General features: G+C 37.8%; 3 protein-coding genes across 4 annotated transcripts in view; 2 read left to right on the top strand and 1 right to left on the bottom strand.

The window, feature by feature from the left end:
• Window positions 1–26,360, bottom strand: part of LOC119556381 (inactive dipeptidyl peptidase 10) — a 115,749-nt gene that overhangs the window by 46,193 nt on the left and 43,196 nt on the right. The window lies entirely within an intron of this gene.
• On the top strand, window positions 16,827–17,838 carry LOC119556383 (protein bfr2). The gene has a single exon (XM_037868557.1). It carries the CDS (start codon window positions 16,843–16,845, stop codon window positions 17,836–17,838), a length of 996 nt encoding a protein of 331 aa, XP_037724485.1. The 5' UTR covers window positions 16,827–16,842.
• On the top strand, window positions 18,305–18,884 carry LOC119556384. Its single transcript, XM_037868558.1, has one exon. It carries the CDS (start codon window positions 18,327–18,329, stop codon window positions 18,717–18,719), a length of 393 nt encoding a protein of 130 aa, XP_037724486.1. The 5' UTR covers window positions 18,305–18,326; the 3' UTR covers window positions 18,720–18,884.

Raw genomic sequence — 26,360 nt, 5'->3', positions numbered from 1 at the left:
AAAGGAATGTCCTAACATATGCGCAGTTTCCCCACTTGGGTTAAAAAGAATATTTAATATGTGTTTAATTTGAAATATTTGATTTCTACTACAAGACATATTTTGTATGTTCCCTACGAACAAATTCTGGATCCGCCCATGCTAAAACAGAATTAGTTTCGGGGGTAAGCTAAATAAAACAGTTTAGCTACTGTACAACCACAACTAAATTAATGGTATTAAATTCAGTTTTTGAACATTAAACTAACGATTTTGGGAGTGAATTTCACAAGAACTATCCAAAACAGATTAAGTATCAGGGTTTTTGTAAATAAAATAAAATAGTTAAACTGCTGTACATCCACAACTATACAAATAATATTAAACTCAACTTTTTAACATTGCTTCCATTATGATATATTATTGTTTTCAGTGACTCATAAGCAGTAATTTTTTTCTAAGGATTTTCGCAAAATCCAAACGTGTTATGTGTCAGATGGAAGGTATTTTGCTTGTATTGCTTTCTTGTGTTTTTTTTTTCGGCGCTCCTCAAATGATTTCCTTGGCACTTTGTCTACACCTGACTTTGGCCAGGATTTTCCCTGGCCCCTCCCTGGAAAAGCGGAAAAGCCAGCCCCCTTTTTCCCCAATTGATGTGCCCGTCACGTGTCGCCCCCTACGCGTATGCAGCACGAAATTTTAATGCTTTCTCCGCTTTCTCCGCTCTTTTTTCCAGACATGAAGGTCATCTGGCGGCAGTTTATTCATCTGCTCTACGCTTTTGTGCGCAGAAAAACAAACATCGGACAAAAGTGAAAATAAATTAAAATTAAAACGAAATAAATTAGAGAATAAAATGCGACTTGCACAGAGGATTTTCGCGCAGTTTTTCCCCGCCTTTGTCGCAAAATCTCTCGTTGGTCACGTACAAATGACGGCACAAGGAATTTTTAGATCTTTTGTTTTAATCATAAATTGTAGGCCATTGGGTGGGGGGTGGCAGTGGGTGGCAGTGGGTGGCGATGGGTGGTGGGTGGGTTGTTTTCGGGTGGTTTTCGGGGTGGACAGCTACAATAATGTTTTTTGCTTTGTTGCGTAGTTTGCAATAAATTTCCACACAGCCTCCCCAAAAGCACTTCACATTCATTTTGCATTTTTGGCTTTACGCTATTCGGTGGCATTGAGAAGGGGGTTTTTGGAAAATTGGGCTGGGAAAAGTGGGTGGCCGACTGCTGACAGATAGAGCGTCTGACCAACTGACAGATCGGGGGGGGGAAAACGCGAAAGTATTCCAGCCCAAGACAAATGATAAGCGTTGACATTTTCTTTTTTCCACTTTTCCTCCCCTTGAATACTCTCAAGTTTTCCCAGCTTTCCACGCTTTTCCCTAGGCGTGGCGCTGTTCCTCTGTGTGATAAATTGCCAACAATCAAAATCCAAAGGTCAAATGCTCCTCATCTCCCTCGTTTGGCAAATGTAAATTTAATACTTGATTACCTGAAAATGCGATGGGGATGTACTGCAAAAATTCTGCGAAATTTGATAACCAATTTTTCGTCTATGTACTCGTAGAAAGAAAACAGAGAAGAAAAACAGAACAAGACAAATATCCCAGGGGACATAAAGTTGTTTCAGAAATGCAAAAAAATGTGTGTGTTTACCACAAAATGTTAGTTTCAAGAGCATTGTAGAGTGCTTCAAGTAAATGAATGGATAGCCCTTAATAAAAAGAGTAATAAACTAAATATTGCAGCAAAGTGTTATATTAAATTAACTCAATTAGGACAATTCATTAAGCTAACAAAATTCAAAAACTGTATTCTTCCTTTTAAACTTAGTGCTTGGTCGACAAGAAAATCCCCAAAGAAAGATGAAAGAACTTCGTTAGGTCCCAAAAATTGCTGGATATTCATTTTCCCTTCTCCCTTCTCTAATACCAACATTCAGCAACTCCATTGACTTTCTCAACGAGATTTTTATCTTTTCATCTTGCTGCCTCTGTCTATATTTTTATCTGTGTGTCATCGTCGGCTAACCGCAAGCGCATATGACATATGGAAACTGTCCCCGACTTTTCCCTTCCATTTCCCTCCTACACATGTCAAACTATGTATGACCAGTAGAAAATTTTCAAATTTAATTCAATTAGTTTTCCGTTCTTTCCGTTTTGCGGCGCTCGTTTTTATGAGCAATTCAAGTAATGTTGTACCGACGTAACCTCAGAGTCTCCCTTCCCCGTATTTGCCAGCAGATATTTAGAGAAAATATCTTGGCCCAGGCCCCCGGGCCTATTTTGTGGCTGGCCGAAAGGAAGCAAAGCAGAGTTGGCCAAAAAATGAACAAGAAAAAATTTGGCGCCAAGGGCAGACACTAGAAATACCCTGGCAATAAATTAAATATTCATAAATTTTATAATACAATATTCAAGATCAGACAGATTTTGTGTAACATCATTTTGATATAATGTGTAGATTTTAATTAAACTAATTTTTTACAAAACTATTTTTGCAAAAATTCTAGAAAAAGTTTTAATTTTAAGTAATCCTGAATTTGATTTTAATTAAATTATTTATAAAAACTTTAAAATTTTTCTAAGAAAAGGGTTATTATTATTTTCAGGGAATTTAATTTAATCGCCTTTCCCAAAATGACTTCACCAAATTCTCGATCCCATAAGGCCCTCAAAAACCCATCTAAATTAAAGTACCCTCAAAGAGGGTATAAAAATCGAATAAAATGCCTGCATGAAGAGAAATTTAACATGTGTTTGGGGAGGATTTCTGGAATGGGCTAAGGGGAGCGACTTGTAGGCGGTATCTGACGAGCTCATCTTGTGGTTTTTAAGTGCTCTAACGGCATGTGCCGCCCCCTTTTTCCGGCCCCGTGGTTTTTTCCTCCTTTTGGTTTTTTTGGTGATTTAAGAAAATTGATGGCTTGCTCTTGACATGACTTGCCAATGGACCAGTGGACGAAAACCCGCTCCAAGCCCAAGGGCGTGACAATGCTAAAAGCAAGAGGAAGTCGCAAAAAAGGGCGTAGAAAAATTGGCAGAAAGAGTAAGAGGGACCGTCTTAAAAATTCATAGATTTGATTTGCTTATAGTGCCTATAAAGAATCCCCAAAAGGATTAGAGAGCCAAGTAGGCAGCAAATTTCCTCAAAAATATGCCACGGCATCGGGATTTATTTGAGAGTAATAAATGTGATAATAAAATTTGTGGGAAGCCTCGTAAAACAGCACAAGCTTTGATTTATGACAGGCCCGACAAGATGCAAACAGAAAAGATCTGCGTAACAAGTCGGAATATATCTTATAAAATAGAAGCTTTGTTTTTATTCAGGACAAAAAAGAATGGCTCTTAAATTAAATTTTCCTATTAACATATTTACTCTGTATCTAAAACCAAAATTAAATCATCTTACAAATAAGATCTTAAATGCTGCCTGCTCGGAGATCGTCTTGAAAATATAGCTCAAGTGTTTTTTCATCCCCGGTACATTTGCAATGGAAATTAAGGTTGAGGAATTTTCCCCGTTTTCAACGTTTTTCAGGCTTTCCCGGAGCGGAAATTAGCTCACTGAGAGCCTTCGACCCGGATTCAGTCAACACTTTCACTTTGATTGCTCGCCAAAAAGGGGTTCGAGATGCCGTCACGCGATGCAATTGTGTCAACTTCCCCCGCCCGTCGTAAAAATAAAAACGAAATCCTTTTGACTAGATTTAATTAAGTCAGGACAAAAAATAACGAATTTTCAGCATTTCTCGCTAGTGTTTAATTAGAAGCGCCACGTGAAGGGAGTGAAAAGGCATTGCGGCCACGTGGCGTATACGCAATGCGCCAAAAAGGAAAACAAAGATGGAACTGCGAAAGCTCGCCGAGAAATCGGTGTCATGTTAATCACCGATTAGCATGGCGTATACCCCACCGGGTATTAAGTTTTTCGGGATTTTATGATAGGTGAGGGGGTGGCTGATAGGTGGGTGGACAACGTGAACTGTGACCTGTCAGCCCCACTCGAAGCGACCCATAAAACGCACTTCCTGGGGAAAGTAAAAGGTGAGGCCAGGTTACGGCATAGTTTAATTGAAAACCCTGGGGTGGGTGGGAAAATGGCAACCAAAAAACTCATTTCCGCTCATTTATAAACGCTTGAGAATATTTATCAATTGCGGGTGGTAATATATAATATAATACCGTTTGCAGGGCTTAATTAAATATAATACAAATTATTTTAGGATATATATATAATTTCCTAACCTTTAATATTCCGTTCCATATTTTTAGGTATTTCTTCAGGGGCTTGGTGAATTTCATGTGCCATATTTCCTTCCGGTTTTGTGAGCTTTCGCCCTGGAAACTACTGACCTAAGCGGATTTGACCACATAACAAATTAAAATGTGGCACGCAAAAGGAATGCCCACCGCAATTTTCCTCCAACGACTGGGCGTTTTCGCATTTTCGCAGGCCTCATCACATCGCAAAGTGGAAATTTGTGTCGCATTCCAAGGAATTTCATATATATCATGTAAGTTTTTTTTGGGTTCGGGTATTAGTGCTGCTAGGTGTAAGATGGTGTGCCCAAATGTATGCATACACACATATAATGGTTAAAGTAAATTGGATTTTGCTTTATGCAAATTTATGCGCACAGATTGAGTGACATTAATGGATGATGGAGTCGCCAGCCATGACTGAATCGCAATCGCACCGCGTATGGTGGTTGCAAGGAGACGGGGCGCCATTCTTTGTGGGAGGGCCTTGAGGCCAGAACTTACTCCCCCCGAGAATTGGTGGCCGCGAACGTGCTTTCGCTATGACCACAAAAGCCGAACCATTCAAAACCACTGCCTGCCCCTCTCAAAAACACGGTTCCTGCACAATCGGGAAATGTTAAAAAAAATCTTCAAGTTCCAAAACCCAGCAGAACACGACTATAAAATCCCTTTGCAACAAAGTTTCCAGTTTTTCCAGAGGCATTTATAAATGAGTAAAAAGTATTTCAGCGTAATACATAAAAAGATATACAACAAACGTATAATGTTCTTAGTTTTTGAGAATGTTTTGAGTTTTAATTAATTACATTTTTTTTTATAAAAAGTGTATATATATTCAAAATTAACGGGCAACTATAAGAGCCAGAATATTGGGATTTGGCATATAGACTCTTGGGCTTTATAACATTATTAATAGGTCGTATAGTACATTTTTGTCACAAAACTTGATATTAGAACTTTTGATTGTTGAAGGAGCGATCGTCACTAGATTTGTACCTCGTTAAGAGGTGTTTTTGTTTGATCTAATATCTTGTTTAGACTTGGAACGTGTTAAATATATCTTAATTGAAGGTCATGAGGGTGGTATCTTCTTTTTGTTTTCTTTTTGAAGGGGTTCATATTAGCCCCTTCGCCAGGGAGTTAGGATAAAAGCCAAGACTTCTGAAGTAGTTTTCGGATTGCGTACGACTCACATCGCCTATCTTTGGGATTTTTAGATCTCTTTCTATATCTCTAGTTATCATGAACCGGGGGGCGATCAGACAATCATACTTAACTTACTTACCAGTATCACTCTTTCCAAAATTTTGCTCGAAACAGATAAGAGACTAATTGGCCTGTATGCATCTACTTCCGTGGTTTGCTTTCCAAACTTGGGCATCTTCGTGATAATAGCACTCTTCCATGTACTTGGGTAATGACTCAGCCTTAAGATGCTGTTGTGGGTTTAAATTAAGGTGCACCAAAAATCACTTAAATCACTTAAAGCAGTCCAAGAGTATGCAACAAAATTTTAAGAGACAACGGTTTTTTAACAGCACACTTTTGGGCACTTCACAAGTGATTTTAAGCCCCTAGGGATTTCAGTGTCTCTTTTTTAAGTCACATTATTTATTTTAGATGGTTTTTTGCCTCGCAAGCTGTGACCATAGTGAAATACCCTGTGCGATGGCCTAAAATAAATATATTCAGCAAATTGCAATCAAAAACTGGGGCTAGGGACAATATGAAAGGAGGAATTTTTGGCTTAATTAGGAATGAACAAAACAACAAACAAAAAAAAAGAAAATGGAGAGGGGCTTACGGTAGAGAGCTTGCTCATTAAGCTGTTGTTGCTTTATGGCCATTTAAAACATTTATGGCCAAGAGCGTTTGAATGACAGGTGCGATGGCAGCGGACAACCTTGCCCATTAAATGCCCCCCCAAAAACCACCCACCGTTTTTAATTGTGTGTTTACAGGAGCAGAGGAACAACAAAAGCAACAAGGACACTGCGATCCTGATTGCCACTTTCCAAATGGAATTCTCACAATTTAATTTATAATGTCCGCTTGTTTGTTTGCTTTTGTTTAATTTATTCATTTACTTATAGTTTTGTTTTTATGGCCAGCGGAGGTGTGTTGTTCTCTGTAATGAAATTTAATTAGTGCCCTCCCCCTTCTTTATTATGCCGTTTGTTTTGATTTTATACTCAGCGGAGTTAAAAATGATAATAAAAAATGTACCAGGGCCTTAAAGTAGACCTATTTTAATGAAATGGAATTTAGGCTTGGGCATGGAAAATGTTTGATTGTGATTTATACTTGATTGCCCGTAGCCTAATTGAGATTTTCTCCGTGCCTCAAAGCTAATCGAATTGGTTTATTTTAATTTGCGTTTTTATTTTCACTTTTCTTTCATTTTTTGTGCCCTAATATCCTTTCTTTTTTTAAAACGGGCGGCGTCACGTTTCAATTCAGCCTGGCAAATTCAATTTACGCTCATTACAAAGGGCGACACTTAGGTCAAGCCTGCCACGCCCCCTCACTGAGTTCGAGCCCACCTTTTGGGATGGCCAACAGAAGGCCTATAAAAAACACAAAGCAAAAGCGCTTTAAATTGGACCCTAAAAATGGTCAAATATGAAGAAGGGAAACCACAACGAAATGGAAATACCGAATTTGTTAGTACTCTAATACATTAAAAATAAAATTAACCCATTTTCAAGTAAACTTACACAACTAGATGCATACAAATTGTATTACACATATATACTTTAAACGATTTATCTTTAAAATATTTATATAAGGAAATTTTTTTAATTTCAACATTGCTTATTATATGAAAACTTGAATAATAGTGACAACGTAGTGATAACCACAACGAAATGCAAATACCGAATTGGTTAGTACTCTTCTATATTAAAAAAAAATAAAATATTTAATCCCATTAAAAGATGAGTTTTTCAGTAAACTTACAAAATTATATTCAAATTGTATTACACTTATATATTCTAAACGATTTTTCTTTAAAATAATTATTTAAGGTATATTTTTTAAATTTCAACGTTGCCTATTTTATGATAACTTGACGTAATAAAGTTAAAAGGGTCGTTACGATCGCACCATCAACATACAAACCTACTGATATCAAAATTTGTGAAGAAAAATTATTATAAGTTCGCCTATATAAATACACTTTTTAAATTTGAACATTCGACAAGGAAGTGTATTTATTTAGTGGAATGCATAATAATTCTAGTCACAAAATTTGATATCAGTAGTTTTGTATGAGCGATCGTAACGATCTTTTACCTCGTTAAAAGATGTTTTTGTTTGATTTACCATCATCAAAGACTCAAGAACTACATAATTAATATAATAATAGTATAATATAATAATAATAATAATAATATAATATACACATTTTTGCTGTCTTAAGGAAAAAGGGGTTTTTTTTAATCAAACTGGAACTTCACAGATATCTTCGAGCATGCTTATTCAAGGAAGTCTATGACTTAATCGACTCTCAAAGGGTCGTCTTTCCAGAAACAATCAAGGGTATTATATAGGTATGCGAAAAAAGGTAATACGTTTCCAAAAAAGACCAAATCGAAGGCAATGAAAGGAAGTACTTTGGGACGCGCACTTTCAGTCGTTGTGGGTGGTAAATAAAATATAATATAATTACCTCCATTTGGGAGCCCTTCTTGCCCATGGAACCACCACCACCGCCCGTGTGGCCGCCGCTCTGTGCGGCATTCATGTTGGTTTTTGTATCTGTATCTGGGTGTGGATTTGGATCTGGATCTCCAACGGTTTGTATCTGCGGTCGGAGTTGGCACTGGTGTATTTGTGTGTCGGCGAGGAGTATCTACGTTTGGCTGGTCGCCTTAATTATTATTGTCGGGTGATAAATCCTTCGGACCGGCCTCCTCTTCGACTTTTCCAATTGAAATTTATGTGTAATTTGAGTTCGTTTTGCACTCTGCGTTGAAGTTCGTTTGAAGATTTATTGCATTATTTGAGTATGGTTTATTTTATTTGGTTGCTTTCGCCGCCGACTATCTTTTTGCTCTGCACTTTGGCACGCGCCGAATTAAGCTTTACTTATCACTGCCCTTACTTGTTTAACACTAAGAGAACTCTTTTATGCTTTTAAGTTATAATTCCATAATAAGGCATCTTGAAATCTCTAAATATTAAAAAACATTTTTTGTGGTGCCCAAAAGTAGGCAAAGGAATATTTATAACATTTATCTTATAGATATTTGTGATTTCAGTATATACCAAGAATAGTTCATTGCTAAAAACAGTTTTTAATTGATTTTTCTCTCTCTGCAGCTGTAATTTGGGAAAGTTGCGCTGACAGCTCCTTCATGCTAATGATACACAACTAACTGGGGATCGGGGGACTTATGGGGCTGCTGGGTGCTGCGAATGAGACACTTGAGCACGTCGTCCGCCTTTAATACAATGTCTTTGCTGGGCGGACAACAGAAAACAGAAACTCAAGCTGAAGTTAAAACTTAAATAAGCCAACAGCAGAACAACAACATTGAGGACAGTTGTGTGCGGTTAATGTAACTATATACGGGCACTTGACGTCCTTGCCAACATATCGCATGACTTGTCACCCAGTGGATAGGATGGGCGGTACAAGATGGGGGTGTTTGGATCCAAAAACAAAAGGGGAATGGCGTCCTTTAAAATTCCACAAAAGTTACCCAGAATCCGCATGAAAAAAATTAACAGAACCACTGGAAAATGGTACGAAAAATAATTGCCTGGGAGCATCTATTTTCTTTAATTCATTACCAACCACTTTTGTTTATTTTAGGAAAATTTCTGGTATTCATTTTTTAAATTTTTGTTTACATAATTTATATAAATACAATATAATTAACTTTAAACATCGAAAATTAGGAACATATTATCTATACCTATTTCACCCTATGGATTTCATGGTAGCTATGGTATATAGTCGCTCGATCGGCCATATTTTTGTCCCGATTAGGGTATAGACAGAATAATACGATTTGCAAAATATCTTGTGTCATTCAAGGTTATACAATTTTCTTAAAAACTGGGAAAATCTGCATATTTTAAACGATTTTTCCCATGAGAGTTATGGAATATTTCAAAATGCTAGCTTTTATACTGAGCTCGCAAAATGTATTGGAAGAAACGGACATGGCTGATAAAGAATATATATAAACGTCTCCATTAACGCCTTAAAAACTATTGACCAAAATTATATTACCCTCAGAAAGGGTATACAACTTTCTACAAAAAATTTATTAATTTATGATAGACATTAAATATTTAAAATCTTTTGATAGACTATTTTATCCATTTGAAGTATGAAGACTTTAAGGCTACATTTCTCGAGCAGCCCACACTTTGGCCTATTAAATCAATAGCCGTGAATGGCAGTTATCATATGCAAAATGTTGCCAAGAGATAACCAAAATATTTGTGCAAACTTGGTAAAAGCGGCCAAAACCCACAACTCAGTGTCATTGTGTTTATTATGAAAAGTTAGTGCGAGTTTTGCTTGGTTAGACGTGGAAACTTTCGGAGATAATTCAATAACAGAACGCATGCATTTGCTTTAATTTAATTCCGTTTCAAAACTTTCCGGGGCCACGCTTTTTTTTGCCTTTTTTTTTATTTTTGAAGTTTTTCATTTGTGTGTTAATGCCACAAGATGACAGGAAATTTTAATAAACTTCGTCGTGTGTGTCGGGCATAGAAATGTGTGTTCGAAAGAAACTTTCGGCTAAAAAGGGGCGAAAAATAAAAAATACAGAGGCAAAATGGGGATTCCACACCAGAGACCGGGCGAAAAGTGAAAGATGATGAAGGCAATTTATTCGAACCCTTAAGCCATTGATGGGAATGGGTCAGGGGTATGATGTCTATGGGATTTGGGGGTCTGAGACCCTAGACAATGCTCACATATGTGAGCCTGCCGAAGGCCTAATTGCTGTTGTTTGACTGAGCCCAGCCTTCTTTTTCTTGGCCTATTAATTTGCCTAAAAGTTGGCGTTTGGCCCACAGGGATGAAATTAGAGATAGAACGAATCGCTTTGTTTTTATGCATTTGCTACGTGATTTAATTAGTTGACGCTGTTTGGCAAATTACCCGACGCCCGACTTTTTGGCTAATTACCAGGGCATTATTAACATATTGCCATTGCCAAGGGGCAAAGGACTAAAGGACTAAGGGACTAAGGGACGACTGAGACGCCTGAGACGATAACAAAAACGATAAACATCACCGATAAGCAGGGAACATTGTGTCTTTATTCCGGCTTCTGTTTGCCATGCAAATATTGGCCCAAGACAAAGTAACCGATTCCGAAGCCAGGCAATGCCAATTCCCAAATAAATAAGGTAAGGCCCAGGCATCAGGCATCAGCATTCAGCACTCACCATTCGGCTTTCACCGTTCGGCGGGCAAAGAACAAAGCACCAAGTACAAAAGAACCCAGTTCAAAGGACAAAGGGGGACCCACAAAAGGACCAAGGACGACGACTTTTTACGGGCTCTTGGGGCAATCAGCACGCAGCCAAACGAGAGAGAAATCAAAGATTTGCCAATCGGAATTCCTCAGAAATTTGTGTCGACTTTATATTTTATAAATCTCTGCGGGGATGGCAACAGGCTAAGTCAAAAGGTTTCACACAAAAGCGGCAAAAGCAACCACGCTGCGTATACTTGATTTCTGGCTCTGCAGCCTCTTTTTGTGGTGCTATTAATATTATTAGTTATTGTTATTTATTTATTATACTTCTTAAAGTTGTTTCTTTCTTTTAATCGTTAAAAATATCTTGAATAAAATTAATTAACTGGAACTTTACATCACACACATTTTTAAAATGCAATCGTTTTTTAAAACTAATAATCAGAACAGCCCTCCGAAAAATAGTATTAGTTTTTCTAATTATTAAAAATTATATTCTATAAAATGTATACTATGTACTTATTTTGCCAAAAAAAACGTTACTAATATTTTGGAAACTGCTGTGCACTTTTATTTCATTACCTATAAGCCATTTATTAAGTTAAGCGATTTAAATATGTATTTCTTTTTCCAAAAAATTATTTTTCAAATTTAATAGAGTCGCTTTCGTAAGTTTATTACACGAATGAGGTTGAAACATTTTAGTTCGCTGATTTCCGCTCAAATCTGTTTCCCAATCTCCCTTCCTTAAATCTTGTTACGGCTTTTTTATACGATTTTTATTGGATTACTTTACGGCCGCGGTTGGCCAATTGTCAATTAAGCAATTTGCGCATTTTTATTTCACACTCACAGAATTTCCGCTTGAACTGGTTTATAGCACCGAAAAAAATACTTATACATTTAAACAAATCAAAAGGGGCGTGGTTGATTGATTAAGGTGGAATTTTCCAAAGATTTAAGAGATTTTCGGTTTTTGTTTTTGGGAAAAGCAATGGGCGCGTAGAGAGGAGAGTTTCAAACGGGCAGCGATGATCGCCGACGAGACGAGATGCGCCAGGATTTAAAGGAGCAACGAGGACGAGCGACGCGAATTCCGCTCGCGCGTTTTCCGTGCGACTTCAGCAGCTGGCGTTTTGGGCAGAACTGAGCGAAGACGCTGCGGAAAATCGGAAAATCGCGCACGCACATGTCGCCTGGCCAGCCAGTTTCCATTCGACATTTTCCGAACTATCGCAGCAGCCGCGCGCTGGCGAGCTTTCAAAACATCCGCAAGAAAGCTGCCGCCTGTTTGTGGCACGCAAGCTTTTCCCGTCACGTGGAAATGGAAACTCGGCTGGCAGTGCCAGGACAAAGGCGGAAAACGGCGAGCAAAACAAAATCGCCGAAAGCAAAATAGAACCGAATTTGAAGCAAAACCCCAGAATTATTAAGAAATTTTCCGAAAAACCTATCATAATCTTTCAATTTGAATAAATTTTGGTTTATTTAATAATGCGATAATATAATAATAATGTACTGTCCCTCCTTTCTTTGTTTGCTTGCTTTATATTTTGAAGAAATTTAATAAACCATTAGTATTTTTAAGTTAGCAACTAGCTTAAAATTTTTGCTTCAATGGAGAGAGAGAGAGTTCTTAAATATTGTTTGCTTATTCATTTTTCTCCTTTTTGTACTTGGCGATTTTCTAAAGCTTTAAGCAAACCAAAAACTTTCCTTAAAGAGTATAATGACAGAACGTGCCTAATGAGGTTGCGTTTTTCTTGTCGTTACTTCTAAAGTTTTTGCCATCCTGCACTTGTTTTTAAAGTTTTAACCCAGTCAGCAAAAGGCGCTGAATTAGCGATGCGGTTGATAAACATTTAATATAAAAAATCGTGTTTAAAACTTTGCAGAGTGCAGAAAGTGATGATTAACAAAGTATTCGTGTCGTCTTTGCTGTGCTCGGCTAAAAAAATATCTGTTGAATAGGTCTATAAACCAATTTAAATCGTTCTTTCACAACTTCATAAGTTTCCAACTTAGTTTGGTATTGCTTATAAAGTATATGGAAAAGAATATATGTTCAGTAACTTAATTATTTATTAATACACAGATTAATGCAAATTATGAATGAATAAGGCAATCATTGAGAATGCGACTACACCTTTCTTTTTTTTTATACCCACGTGGTCCTATCAACTCGATTACTGTCCATTTTCTCAGCGCATACGTGTCCCTATTTGGGTGTTTTTTTGGGACCGTGTCAGAGGAATGAATAATGTGCACCTGGGCATAAAATGGGGGATGGCTGGAAACTGAAAGATGGGATCTGCAACGGACCCCCGGGAGGACCGAGGGTTAACCAAAGCCGTTGATCAACCGACGCTGTTTGTTTGTTTGTTTGTTTGTCCTGACTTGGCGTCCATTTAGCATATTTCATGGTTCCTCGTCCTGCGTCCTGTGCCATGAAAAATCCTTTGTGGCAAGTACATGGAATAACCAAGCAGCCGACGGCAGCTGAATGAAAGTCATTGCCTACACAAAAACAGAAAAAAAAATACGAAATGCTTTCCGCTTGCTTAGCTTTGTGAAGTTTTTCTTTTCAGCTAATGTCTAATAAGCAATTTTCCTTTTTGTTTTTTTTTTTGCCAATTGAAGGATTTCTTACAAACGATGCTGGCCACGTTTTTGTGGCGAAGTTACTTGGCTAAAAACCAAACCCACACGGGAAAAGTGAAAACTCAGCAACAGGCCCTCGGCCAAAAGTCAAAAAAAGTCTAGGGGGTCATAAATTTTGTTTCGCCAACAGCTTTTCAATGCCATTTTCCGAATGCAGTGGAAAAACCACACACAACGCTGTGCAACGCTGCGTATGCTTAACACTCCACAGCGAAATGATTTATACGCTGCGCGAAGACAGAAAAAAACAGGGAAAGGTAGAAAAAGAATGGAGAAAGTGGAAAGAGAAAGTGGAAAGTGGAAAATTCTAGTAGCGGGAAACTTGATGATTTGAATATGTTAAGCTTTTCTCAAGGAACCCAAGCTCCTTAAAGCTTCTCAGGATCTTGAAGCTGATTAAAGCTTATAGGACAATGGCAAGCTTTTAAGCTGGCGTTAAGCCTGCAAGTTGAAAAACTTTTCTAAGCTTAAGGATTTGATTTCAAGAATAACAGCTTTAGAGCTTTAAGCGCAGCTTTTATAAATAAAAAGGGGGTTAAATTTAAAATTTTGATCAAAATTGGTGCTAAAATTGTTTCCCTTATTAAATTTGACTTTATCATATCTGAAAAATATAAACAACAAACAAGAGATAACGCTAAGGTCGACGTCCTCGACTAGCAGAAATCCGTTACTCAGCTAACAAAAAAGCGCCACCTATCGTTTATTCCTATCTGCTGTTTACGAGTTCTTACTAACACACCACATAACTTGAAACCAAGGTGGCGCTATTGAAATTTCGTAAGCAGCCGATTTATATTAATATATCTCCATCCCTATCACACTCCATTGAGTTCGCTAATTATTTATTATTGTTTGGTTATAACTTTTTAGCAAATGGTCCGATTTCAATAATTTTTGGCATGTAGATGCGTATTGATAATAAGAACAAAATGTCATTTTCAATTTTACAAAATATAAACAAATGTGGACGCTAGACGGGCGATTATTTTGTTTTGGGCGATTGTGGGTTCGAGTGGGCGTGGCACCCTTTTTACTCTACCAGTAACGGGTATAAAAACTTATCAAAACTAATTTAAAACACAGAAATGTTTCACATTGTTGCACATAGTAGCATTAAGACTCCTTCGCCCCTGAATTTAAAGAATGTATAAAACAAAAAACATTGCAATTTAGAGATCCGAATAAATTCTTTTATTTTTTTGTCTAACAGGTTGTAACATTGTTCGTGGTCGTCGTTAAAAGACAAAATAGTCACCACAAAGGATATTTTTCCACTGTGAAGTTGAGAAAAAACAAACCTCAGAAACTTCTGATTAGAAATAATATATATTTCATCCTCGCTACTTTTTACTGCTAATTGCTTCTGCAAGTTAGAGGTTTGTCATTTGCTACTATAGTTGAAATGACACTGAACTAAAGCTCCATCTAGCCAACTTTTCCCCCACTGAGGTGCATTTTCCTGCTCGTGCTGTCTCCCCCGGAAAAAGATTCAACTCCCCAACGTCGACTGCCATCAACTGCAGCAGCTTAATTGCAAATTGCAGGGAACTCGCCTGGTCGTGCAATTACAAAATGCTGGCATAGGGTAGCGGAATTAAATCAAATCTCTGGGCGGACTGAGAGCTCATAACTGTGGGGCAAACGGGTTAAGCTTACCTATACACTTGAAAAATTATTGGGCCGAAAATAAAAAATATGTATTAAAATCCAAAAAATACATAGGCATTAATAAATTATTTCATTTTTATAGCCTTTGAGAGGGCACTATAATATTAGTCCAAAGTGTGCAACGCAGTGAAGTAGACATATAACCGACCCTATATAGTACATGTATTTTAAACAAACTAGTCTCTTGGTTTCAGAGCTAAAGTATATATATTCTTATTAGGATCACTATCCACAATATTCAAAAAATCGTAAATTTGAACATTGATCTCTCGAAAACTATTTAAAATATTGAATTGGTATTTCAGATTTAGATTCTTCAGCTTTTTACGCAGCGCACGTTTGGCAAGCCAATGTACCATGCCCACTATAACGCCTACAAGCCGCCCAAAACTGTGGATCCTACAGTTTTAGTGCTATAATTTTAAGAAATATAAATTGGTTTCGTCAATACCTATCGATTGAATTTAAACGGCTATCTGAAAGTCGAGAAACCCGACTATAGCGTTGTTTCATGTTTTCTAATTGAAACAATTCAAAAATAAATTGGCCGTAACGAACTGAAACTATTTAAACCTTTTTCCTTCAGTGCATGGATGTTTTTCCATTTGGCTCGGGCATAAAGACATTTCAAGGGGAAGAGACTTTGGAAATGCATTTTCCATGAGCGAGACTCACCGTCCTGCGGCCACCATCCCCCGGAAAATCCCCTAACTATCCCCACTTCCCAACCGCAGCTGCACCCTCATCGTCTTCATCATCGGGCACTTGTCTGCCGCTCTAGTTCCGCGTTTCTATTTCTATTTCCATCCTCGTCGGCATCCTCTCCATCCTTTGGAAACTTCCGCCACGCTGACGCACAGTGGGCTATGATAATGCACTGGCAAAAAAAACAGATATTTTACGTACTTATTCTATGTTTAGAAAAAAAAAAAAATCACTGCTTTAATATATATTTTAGATTAAGCTGCCAGTTAGGTAGAAGTGCTAGTCAAACCATGAAAAATTAAAATATATCTTTGCCATTGAAGTAAATTGAAAGTTTAGTCCTTATAAGCACGATAAGTATGCAACATTTTTAAAAATCTTAATTGTTAAAAGCGCTTAGAGGGCATAAAAAGTACATTTAGTATAGTTTCTAACATCCTAGCTCAATTAAATAATTTTTTTTAATTCTGAAATAAAAAATTGTCTTTTTTCTCAGTGCATCGGCGGGTATTGAATGTTTTGTAAGGGTATGGTTAGCGACTTCCTTTCCGCTTGCGTAGGTGTTTCGCTCGTGGCCATCTTTTGGCCTTAGTTTGCCATTTTTCTACATCTTTTGTGAGCGCTGATGAATTCGTTAGACGCAGCCCCCCTTAACGACCCCTCCTCCACCCCACCCCTGCCAGCCAGCCAGCCCGCCCATGGTCGCACCTTTGGGGCAATCGTGCCCAGGCTGTAAACAACAGGCGGGGGCAAAAGAATGGAAACAAAAACCGCAGTAAGTGAACATTTCAGAGTCGCATCCTTGACGTCAGCGGCAGCAGGAAAATGAGGGAAAATCAGGGAAAACAGGTGAACAGCATCAGGCGATGAAGCCGCCAGAAGCCGCAGGAATGCCAACAGATGGCATGCCGGAAGAAAGCCACATGAATCCATTGGTTTTCAAAGACGTGCCGAGAAAGTTGTTACCAAAATCCCACACAAACAATTAATATTCCAAGAAGTGTAAATGCAAAATGTTAAGAAGTGTCAGTGTATCTTATAAATTAACAAACATCAACATACATGTGCTTTAAACGTCTCAGACTTCAGAGCAAAAAGAATATGGCCTGGCTAAGAAAAGTAAACATTATTTTCATCCTTTTGCTTCACCTCCAATTGGCCGAATTGGTAGTACACATTGACGATGGCGATGGCCCTGAGCACTTGAACCCCAGATTATATCAGCAGAAGAGGCATAGAAGTTGGGACTTGGAGGAGGACCAGGACAAAGATCAGGATCAGTGGCAGATCGATACCTATATGGAGTCGCGATCGGGCATCTGTTCCGCCGAGAATGCTCACGATGTGAGATACGAAAAGAACAATCGGTGCAAAGGACCCAAGAAAATTGCCAAGGATGAGGACGATGATGAAGAGGATGCCGATCCAGCTGCCAATGGCGATGAGGATGACGACGATGATGACGAGGAGGATGGCGATGATGAGAACGATGAGGATGGCAATGAAATCAGCATGGAGGATGAAGCCTTTGTGGAGAGGATCACCTGTCTGCTGGGATCCCTCCACAAGCACACCAAAGCAATGACCGATAATCTCAAGATCCTGCAATCGCGTTTGGGTCCAAAGAAGAACACATCCCCGGCTACCATGTGTAGGAAAAATAACTTTGGCACTAGGCTTTCGGTTCATCCCAATGCGAAGTGGTTCAAGAAACCGGATTTTTACGGGGAACAAGAGCCGTGTGGTGAGGAAAAATGTAATGCCCAGGAGAGCATGGAACTCGAGGATAGCCAACACAACCAACAGCCCTTGAGTGAGGATCAGCGTATCATCGTACCGCCACTTTTACAATTGATCCACGGCGCTGCATCGTTGCAATCCCACTTGAAGGGCCGCCAGGAGACCACGGGATCAAGGCCAAGATATTGGATGCCCTCGAGGGAAGCTCCCGAAGACCTGCAGGCCCCATTAAATTCATTCCCTGAAGATAAAGCTCTACTGCGGTACGAGGAATACGAGGCGAGATTGAGGAACCTGATGGACAATCGTGATGCCATCGAGCGGAATGTTATGAAGATGATTAGCCCGCGGCGTTAGGAAACCTCCTAGTATATAAATAGTTGTTATAAGCATTTAATTACAAGATTTCTTCATAAAATAAAATATTTTATAGTATGCATTTGCATTTTGAATAATTCCTAGTAAATCAATGAAGATTAAAAATGATTTAGTAATTAATATTTTAGAAACCTGGAATAACTTAGCTCAGTAAAGTCGGGAAACTATTTGTTAAACAAAAATTTCTCATATATATATATTATATTTTTGAAGCTTTTAGACAGTTATGAATCTATTTAAAACAAAATACACAAGATTTTATTTGTTATTATATTATTAGGGTAACAGCAGTTAGAAAAAACACTCTCGTTTCTCATAGTGTTCGCAAAAAAGATAGGATATTTTCGAACACAGGTCGAGCCAACTTAAAAACGAGTAACCCCAGTAGGCCTACAGCTCATCTGCCAACCGTTTTGCACTCCTCTGTTCATTCCGACTATAGTTATCGAACAGAAAACATATCCAAAATGACTTCCACGTATCTATTGGTAATCATATACGTTACCATAGTGATATTCGGCTACTGGGAGGCCGAAGGAAGACGTCCATCGAAGAAGCTGAACTACTACAACTACGACGACGATTCGGACATCTTCGAGAGGCATTCGGATACGGAGTACCAACTGCAGCAGAAGGCGCACGAGGAGGACCCCATGGATGAGGCACTGGACACCTCCGACCTGGAAATCGGGCTGGGCCACCGCTTTGGCCGGAAGAAGCACCGTTTGCAGCGCAAGCCGGCCAGGAAGTTTCCCGAATCCTGGTCCATGTTGGTCAGCGAAGGTCAGGAGGAAATGAGGGAGGAGAAAAATTTGGGTTCCCACTTTAAGAGGCTCGACGAGGAGGACGAACAGCACTAGGATCCAGAAGAGACCACTCAAGTTCCATTATATACAATTCCAACAAACCCTAACCAATTTATTTGTTGCTTCTTGAGATTTCCTTATTTTGGATAATCATGTTCTAATCATTATTCACAAAAGTACACCAATATCGCATGTTTTGTTTAAATATATAATGGGATACCCGTCAATCGTAGAGCAGAGGAATAAACGCATTATTATAATAATATATTATAATAATATCTATAAGGAGGTAGAAACGTTTACGACATTTTTAACTTGGCTAAAAAAACTATTGAATGACTTGACTATATTTAATTTTTTTAATGTTCTCCTTTTGGATTTCTTAAAAAATTCGGAATCCAACTAGAAGAGGCTCATCTTTAGTCACAGTCGCTAAAAAACGATTTCTTAAAACTTTTATAACTTCTTAAACCTACTTGATTTTTTTGTAGCTCTCTATCGCCTTCTAAAGTATTATTACTTTTATTAACAAATTCTAGTGCGAGATAGGCTATTTAATTCGATTTCGATTATAAAATAGACATGGGTATCTTGGAAATACATTAAAATAGCTCTGACAGCAATGCTTTTTGTGAATTTCACCTTCTTTAAATTTAAAGCCAAAATGTCAGTCCATATTCGCATATGGGGAACATTCAATTTGTTGCTCAACTTTCTGCCACATCATCGAATCGAATCAACTTTGACTGATTTCCCTGTTGAGTCAGCTGGAAGTTTTCCCCTTTTGTGCTTTTCCCGCTTTTCTCCCCCGTCCTTTTGTTTCGACTAAATGTGTTGAATGGAACCAAATCGGAGCTGGGAAACTTTGGTGGAGGTGTCAGAGCCAGTCAATCATTCAGTGCACCCGGCTGCAGGCCACCCAATCCACCCGTCGATTCCTGGCTGAGTTCTGTCAAATTAGTGCAGCCTATTTCAGTTGTCATGGCTCCTTGCCACGCCCCCTATTGTCAGCCACCGCCCACAGAGGGTGTGGCAGTGTGAGTGCGGAAAAGCTGGAAAGGTGTTTGATTTTAAAGGGGCGAAAAATACTGAACAATAAAATCCAATAATTTAAGTACCCTTAAATATATTAACTAAGATTCTTTATAATAATAATTAATATATATAATTTTGTACATGAAACCGTTAATAGTTTAAGCTCCTTATAATATATTACTTATCAATAAAGAGTTAATAAATCTTTGCCTAACATAAATTATGTATTTTATAAAATAAATATTATTATCTATTTTCAATAAAAAACATTCCATTCCATTCTAACCCTACCAAACCCTTTGCCGATGACCATTTGTAAAGAGAAATTTCCAAACTTTCACCGAACTTGTCTCTGTGTGCGTGTGGGGGCCCTTCATGTGTGTGTGTGTGCGTTGGCTGGCATGTGTGTGTGCTTGTGGGTTTCCTTATTTGCCAACCGCTTGTCGCTCGACTTGCCCCAATATGGCTCAAAGCAATTTTCAAATTGTTTTCACAATCAGAACGAAATCGATTTGCAAATATACACAACAGCCCTTGTAAATCGACAACAAGTGCCACGCCCATTTTTTTTGGGGTGGGGGTATGCCAGAATGTAGCCTGCATTTGATGTCCTTGCTCTTCTTTTACCATTCCCACCTACAATTATGTCCGGTGCGTAGTTAAAATGTTTATGTTCTCATGGCCCTTGCGTTAAGGATACGCAAGATTTGTTCCTTGGATTTCCGGCGATTTATTTCCGCTGATAAAGTGCGATTTACACAAACAAATCTCTCCTTTGTTCGCTCCGCAACCGATTGGTTTTATGGCCATGTCAATTGTTTTGTCGCCTTTTCTATGCCTATTTTTACAAGGGCCCTTTTTTTTGGGGGTATCGTTTTCATCTTGACCGGCATGGGTATAATAACTTATCAAGGGCTCAACGCTTGGCTGGCTAAGCATCTAGAACTTGCCTGTCGGTTTTTATTAAATTTTTGCGCCCGCGACGTTTAATAAACGAGAAATAGCTGGCATAGCAGCGCGCCACATGGCGTATACTTGATGTGTCAAGCGCGGGCGGGGAAAATGCGGGAAAATGCGGGAAATGCGAGAAGCGAACCGCAGCTTAAATGCCAGTTTAAAGAGAGGGACTCTGGGCGGAGGACGTTCTGTGGACCATGACGGCCAAAACTGAATTATGAATGAACGAAAGGTGGAAAAATGCGGCAGCTGCGACAGAGAAACTGAACAAAACTGGGATTATTTGGGAGCCTTTTTCTATTTCTTAGAAATAAAATCAAGGCAATAGCCTCAAGAAGTTTTTCAAAAATATCCTCATAATGCAAATTTATGTTTTATGGTTTTTTAAAAATAATAAGGTTTTTAAAAATTGCCCTTTAATGCACATATATGTTTTAGGGTTTTTATAAAATGTGTTTCTTTACAAAAATACAAATTAAAGAGCGCCTAATAAATTTATTAAGTATTTCAGAAATATATAAAATTTATATGGGATGGACTTTCATTAAAAATTCCATTTTTGTCACAACAAACTTGTAATCAAATCTAAATTTCTAACTCAAAAACCACTTTTAGTTCCTTACAATAAACTAATAAAATTTGCTTTTGTAATTTATTTAATTTATGCTTCAACTGTTAGCTGTATAATAATACTACAATAAAGTAATTACCTTTCCATATGCAATTATATTTTATGGTTTTTTTTTAAATGTCTTTATTTACAAAAATAAAAATCTAAGTATGCCTAATAAATTTATTAGGTATTTCAGAGATATATAAAATGTATATGGGCTTAACTTTTGTTAAAAATTCCATTTTTGGCACGAACAATTTGTAATCATATTTAAATTTCTAACTCAAAACCCACAATAAATTAATAAACTTTGCCTTGTAATTAATTTTATTTATGCTTTAACTTTAAGCTGTATAATAATTCTATAATAAAGTAATTGCCTTTTTATATGCATTTATATTTTATGGCTTTTATAAAAACGTAAATAGTTAACCTCACCATAATTAAATAAATATTGCTATATATTTTTTAAGAGTGCAGCAAGAGAATACTTGCCTGCCTTGCACTTTGCACTTGTCTTGGCAAGGTCAGCGCGGGGGGTGGCGCTGGGTGCAGGCGCAGGTAGGGTTAAATCCAGGGGGTGGTTCTCGTTTGCAGCCGCTCTGAACTTGAACTTTGTCAGACCGAAAACAGATGCTCGCTGTCTGCTAAGTCGGCTTTAATTATGGCAGACAACACTTTGCACGCTTCTCGCTGGGAAATCGGGGGACTGGAAAAACAGGGGGGGGGGGGTTACTAAAAAAAAAAAATGCACAGGTCTTCAGTTACCACCAAGCAATTAGAGGCGAGGCTACAAATTCTTCACACGCGCCGCAAATAAATTCGCTGCCCAAAGAAAGGGACACATGCAGAGCGAGTGAAAGTGAAAAAAACAACAGGCGAAAGAGAGAAAGATAAGAGAGAGAGAGGGAAAGCAACCGACGACAAGAATTCCGAGCATTCTGCCATATTTTCCGCTATTTATTTAAGGCCAAACTTTTCCCCCCACATCTTGAACAACAAGTGAAATATGATGCCCGCCAACGCGCCTTACCTTTAGTCCCCCCGCCCTAAATTTATATAGATATATATGCGTGGCCCGACATAATCATATTCATGACAATATAATGGCATCGTTAGATGGGCCCAGAAAGACGGTCACCTGGAAGTCCTAGGCAACCGCAGAAGTCGCTTTCATTTCTTCCCACTTTTCGCCAGGGGCTGTCTATTAGCCAAGTCGCCGAAAGTCGGTCTATAAGGAAATGGTTCCGAGGATTTTCCACGCATTTCCAGGTGGGGTCGTTTAGCTAGGGGGGGGGGGGATTGGGAGGAGTGGGGCAACTTCATAAATTCAGCGGGCCTTCAGGATACGTCGAGACTGTAAAGTTGTCCGGTGCTTCCGCTGAAGTCTCTAAATAATTTTATTACCACCACGTTGGCGTACTTAATAATTGTAAACAATAATGGCAGGATGAAAGAATGGGCGTTATTATGAATAAAAAAAACAGAAGTAAGTGTACTTGATATAATGCTAATAAGATAAATGGCTTTGTTATGTTTTTATGAAAACACTTTCTTGATTATTCTAAACCACATATTGGTATGTATTAAACAACGAAAACCTTTATTAAACTAGGGACACATTTATTTGCTAATTAAAACATTTTAAGGGCAATCAATAATAATACACCCACATTTTCAGTTTTTTTAAAGTATTAATAAAGAAAAGTATTTGGCATACTTACCGAATGCTGCTTGTTTTATTTATTTGTTAGTTTCAAACATTTTTTTTTGGCATTTCGTGTGAGTATTTTTGGTTTAACATTTTTTTTGTGGTGACACATATACACATAAGTACATACAGATATACATACATATATATATTTCGGGCATGTGTGTGAGTGTTGTGGGTGTGTGCGTGTTTTCGAGGGGGTGGCGGGGGGAGTAGAAGAGAAAAAGAAAAAAATATATAAATTTTTTTCATATCTGTATATATATAAATATTTATCAAATGATTGCACATTAAGCAGAATGAGATTTTTTATATAATTTTTTTTTTTGTTTTTTTTTTTTTTTGTGGGAAACCTGGGAAACATGAGACAGATTTTGTGTTGATGTTGGGTGTGTATGTGTGTGCGTGTTTAGAGGGCATGCATGGAAGCTAGAAAGAGACAGGCAAAGGTCTGCAAAAATACACTAAAACAACAAACAGCAATGGGGAAAATTCTAGGACTTACCTGGGTCAAAAGTCACCGGCAGGGAAAATCTAATAAAACGAAAAAGCTTTTGACAGGCAATCAGGGGTTGCCGCCGGCAACTGTTAAACGCTGACATCTATTGATTTTGACAATAAGATATGCGTTTCGAGAGCGAGAATCGCACCCCTTTTGAGTTTTCCCCGAACGAAACACGAGTGAAAGATATCCTCGACAGGTTGAAGATTCTACTCACTTAAAGTTGCAGCAAAGTGCTACAATTTCTACCATGTTTGATATGAACAAAGTCCTTGCAAAACACAAAGCATATATATTCCTTGTGGAGTGGAAAATGTCCGTTTTACCAACTTCTGGTCGACAATACCCCCGGCAAGGGTATTAAAAGGGGTGAAGAACCCGAAACTTTATTCGATTGCTGGGCCCTCTGTTTCAGTTTCATTTTCATTCTCGTGTGTGTCCCAGTCCGCCTGTTGCCAACCAAACCAAATGTCACGTTTCGTTTTTATTTCAATTTGCAATGCGAGCCGGGAAAGACCCACAAATCTGATTTTAAACTCAATCAAGCGTGTCAGGGCCGGACTAAAAGTTACGGCCATGCCACGCCCCAATTCACGCCCCCACCGTTACGTTTAAACCACCGGAAAACCACAGTGGTGCAGGTGAATTGCAAAAAAAAGTTGATGAAAGGCTCTCCACAGATATCATTTAATTATGGTTGTTGAAAATATAAAGTAAGCGGTAGAAAAACTAATGAAATAAATAAAATGGCACAGAAAACAAGAACACTCAAGAATTCGCGTGGTACATCTAATAAGTTTGGGTTTTTTTCTCTCTGAAAATAATCTTAAATGGAAAAAGAGAACCAAAAGCAAGATGGTAAAAGGATATGTATCTAGAGAGAATTAATACTGAATTTCAACAAAATGATCATCCTTTCTACAGTGGTCGGCATATGTATTTTGACAAAATAAAAGTTAAGTATACTCATAACTTGAATTTACTTCTTGTAAACTATAGGCATCAATGGAAAGGTAATTTCAATGCCGTTTGAATGATACAATACATTTCTTTACCCATTCAGTACTTATTGAAAAGGACGAATTTGTGTAAATCAACTTTGAAATTTAAAAAAAAAACTTTTTTCCTCGTCTTGAAAACTTAAATTTTTTGATGCAAAAAGTTTCTTCAAACAAAAACAATAGTAACTGCAAAAAGAATTTTTCAAAAATCATTTTTCTTATATTTTTTATGAATTTTTGAAAATGCTTAAAAACAGGCATTTGAGCCATATTTTTGTCTTTTTCATACAAATTTTTTCCGACATTGTCACCTTCAAAAAATCATAAAAAATATAAGAAAAATGATTTTTGAAAAATTCTTTTTGCAGTTACTATTGTTTTTGTTTGAAGAAACTTTTTGCATCAAAAAATTTAAGTTTTCAAGACGAGGAAAAAAGTTTTTTTTTTAAATTTCAAAGTTGATTTACACAAATTCGTCCTTTTCAATAAGTACTGAATGGGTAAAGAAATGTATTGTATCATTCAAACGGCATTGAAATTACCTTTCCATTGATGCCTATAGTTTACAAGAAGTAAATTCAAGTTATGAGTATACTTAACTTTTATTTTGTCAAAATACATATGCCGACCAGTGTAAATGAATTTTGAATACCAACATATTATCTTAAAGATTTCCTTTAGAATTTTTAAAATTTTTTTTTGTGTTGCCTTAAACTTTCCTAAAAAATGTTTTTTTTTTAAATTCTATAATCTTATTTTTTAACTTTCCTCTAAGCTATTCAGCCAACAAAGGGTTTTTTACATTAAGAAACCGCTTGAAAATGGTGTTTTAAATTTAAGCCCCTTTTTTTCCTGACTTGCCCCACTGTGGCCGTGATTTAATGCATCCGCATGTGTTCGTGGCCCTGACAATGGCTTTGGCCCGGACTTTGGCCACTGCCTGTAAACACAACGTGCACTGCATTTGATTCGATTAACGTCCCCCGATCCCAATCCCCTTGGGTGGGCCGAGCAAATGTTCCACCGACATGGCCATCGCCATCAGAATCAAATGCATCCATCATCCGGAGACCAGAGGACAGCAAACTCAATCATTCATGCAACACCAAAATGTGGCCTATTATGTTGTTTTGCCAGACGTGTGCAGTACGTATCTGTGAGATACTCTCGGTCAAGTCGGATCACATTTGCGCTCCATTGGCCCGGTTAGCGGGCGACCTTGCCACAGATAAACCGCCCACCACCCACCCCACCCACATTGCAAATCAATTTGGCAAATGGCACTGCACATTTGATACACATATTTGTCCCAATATTGCGAATCAGGAAATCATTGCGCTTCGATTAAAACTGTTTGCCCATCTTGTAAACATTTGTGCAACACGCTTTTTTGCGGGAAAGTCGGTGGAAAATGCCGGAGTGGAAAATGTGGCTGCCTGTCGACGAACAAGATTACAGATTTTCGATTTCCTTCGCCAACATAGAAGCAGAAAAAACACATCAGCGCACTGGCGAAATCGTTTTCCTTTTAATATTTTCACATTTTCTCGAATCGCAGTGAATGTCGCCCTAGCACTTTGAAATACTCTTTAAATTAGTGTTCCCTGCTCTAAAAAATATCTATTCATCTTAGATAACTATAAATAAATAAAATAATAAAACCATATATGACTAAATGGAATATAAACTATTCAATTTGTTAATGCAATTAATATAAGATTTAGTTATATATTAGATAAATATTAAATTAAAAAACCGAAGGGTGTTCTAATTTATTGCGAGAGTGCTAAATAAAATGTTATCTTTATAAAAAAAGCATATTCATTTCTCTCTAAATGTCTGGCCATTCCTAGAAGTGAGTTCCCGATCAATGGAA

The sequence above is a fragment of the Drosophila subpulchrella genome, chromosome X (genome assembly GCF_014743375.2).
Source record: "Drosophila subpulchrella strain 33 F10 #4 breed RU33 chromosome X, RU_Dsub_v1.1 Primary Assembly, whole genome shotgun sequence".
Taxonomy (NCBI): domain Eukaryota; kingdom Metazoa; phylum Arthropoda; class Insecta; order Diptera; family Drosophilidae; genus Drosophila; species Drosophila subpulchrella.
Note: the sequence above shows the minus strand (reverse complement) of the source record. Positions and strands in the feature narration are given on the sequence as shown.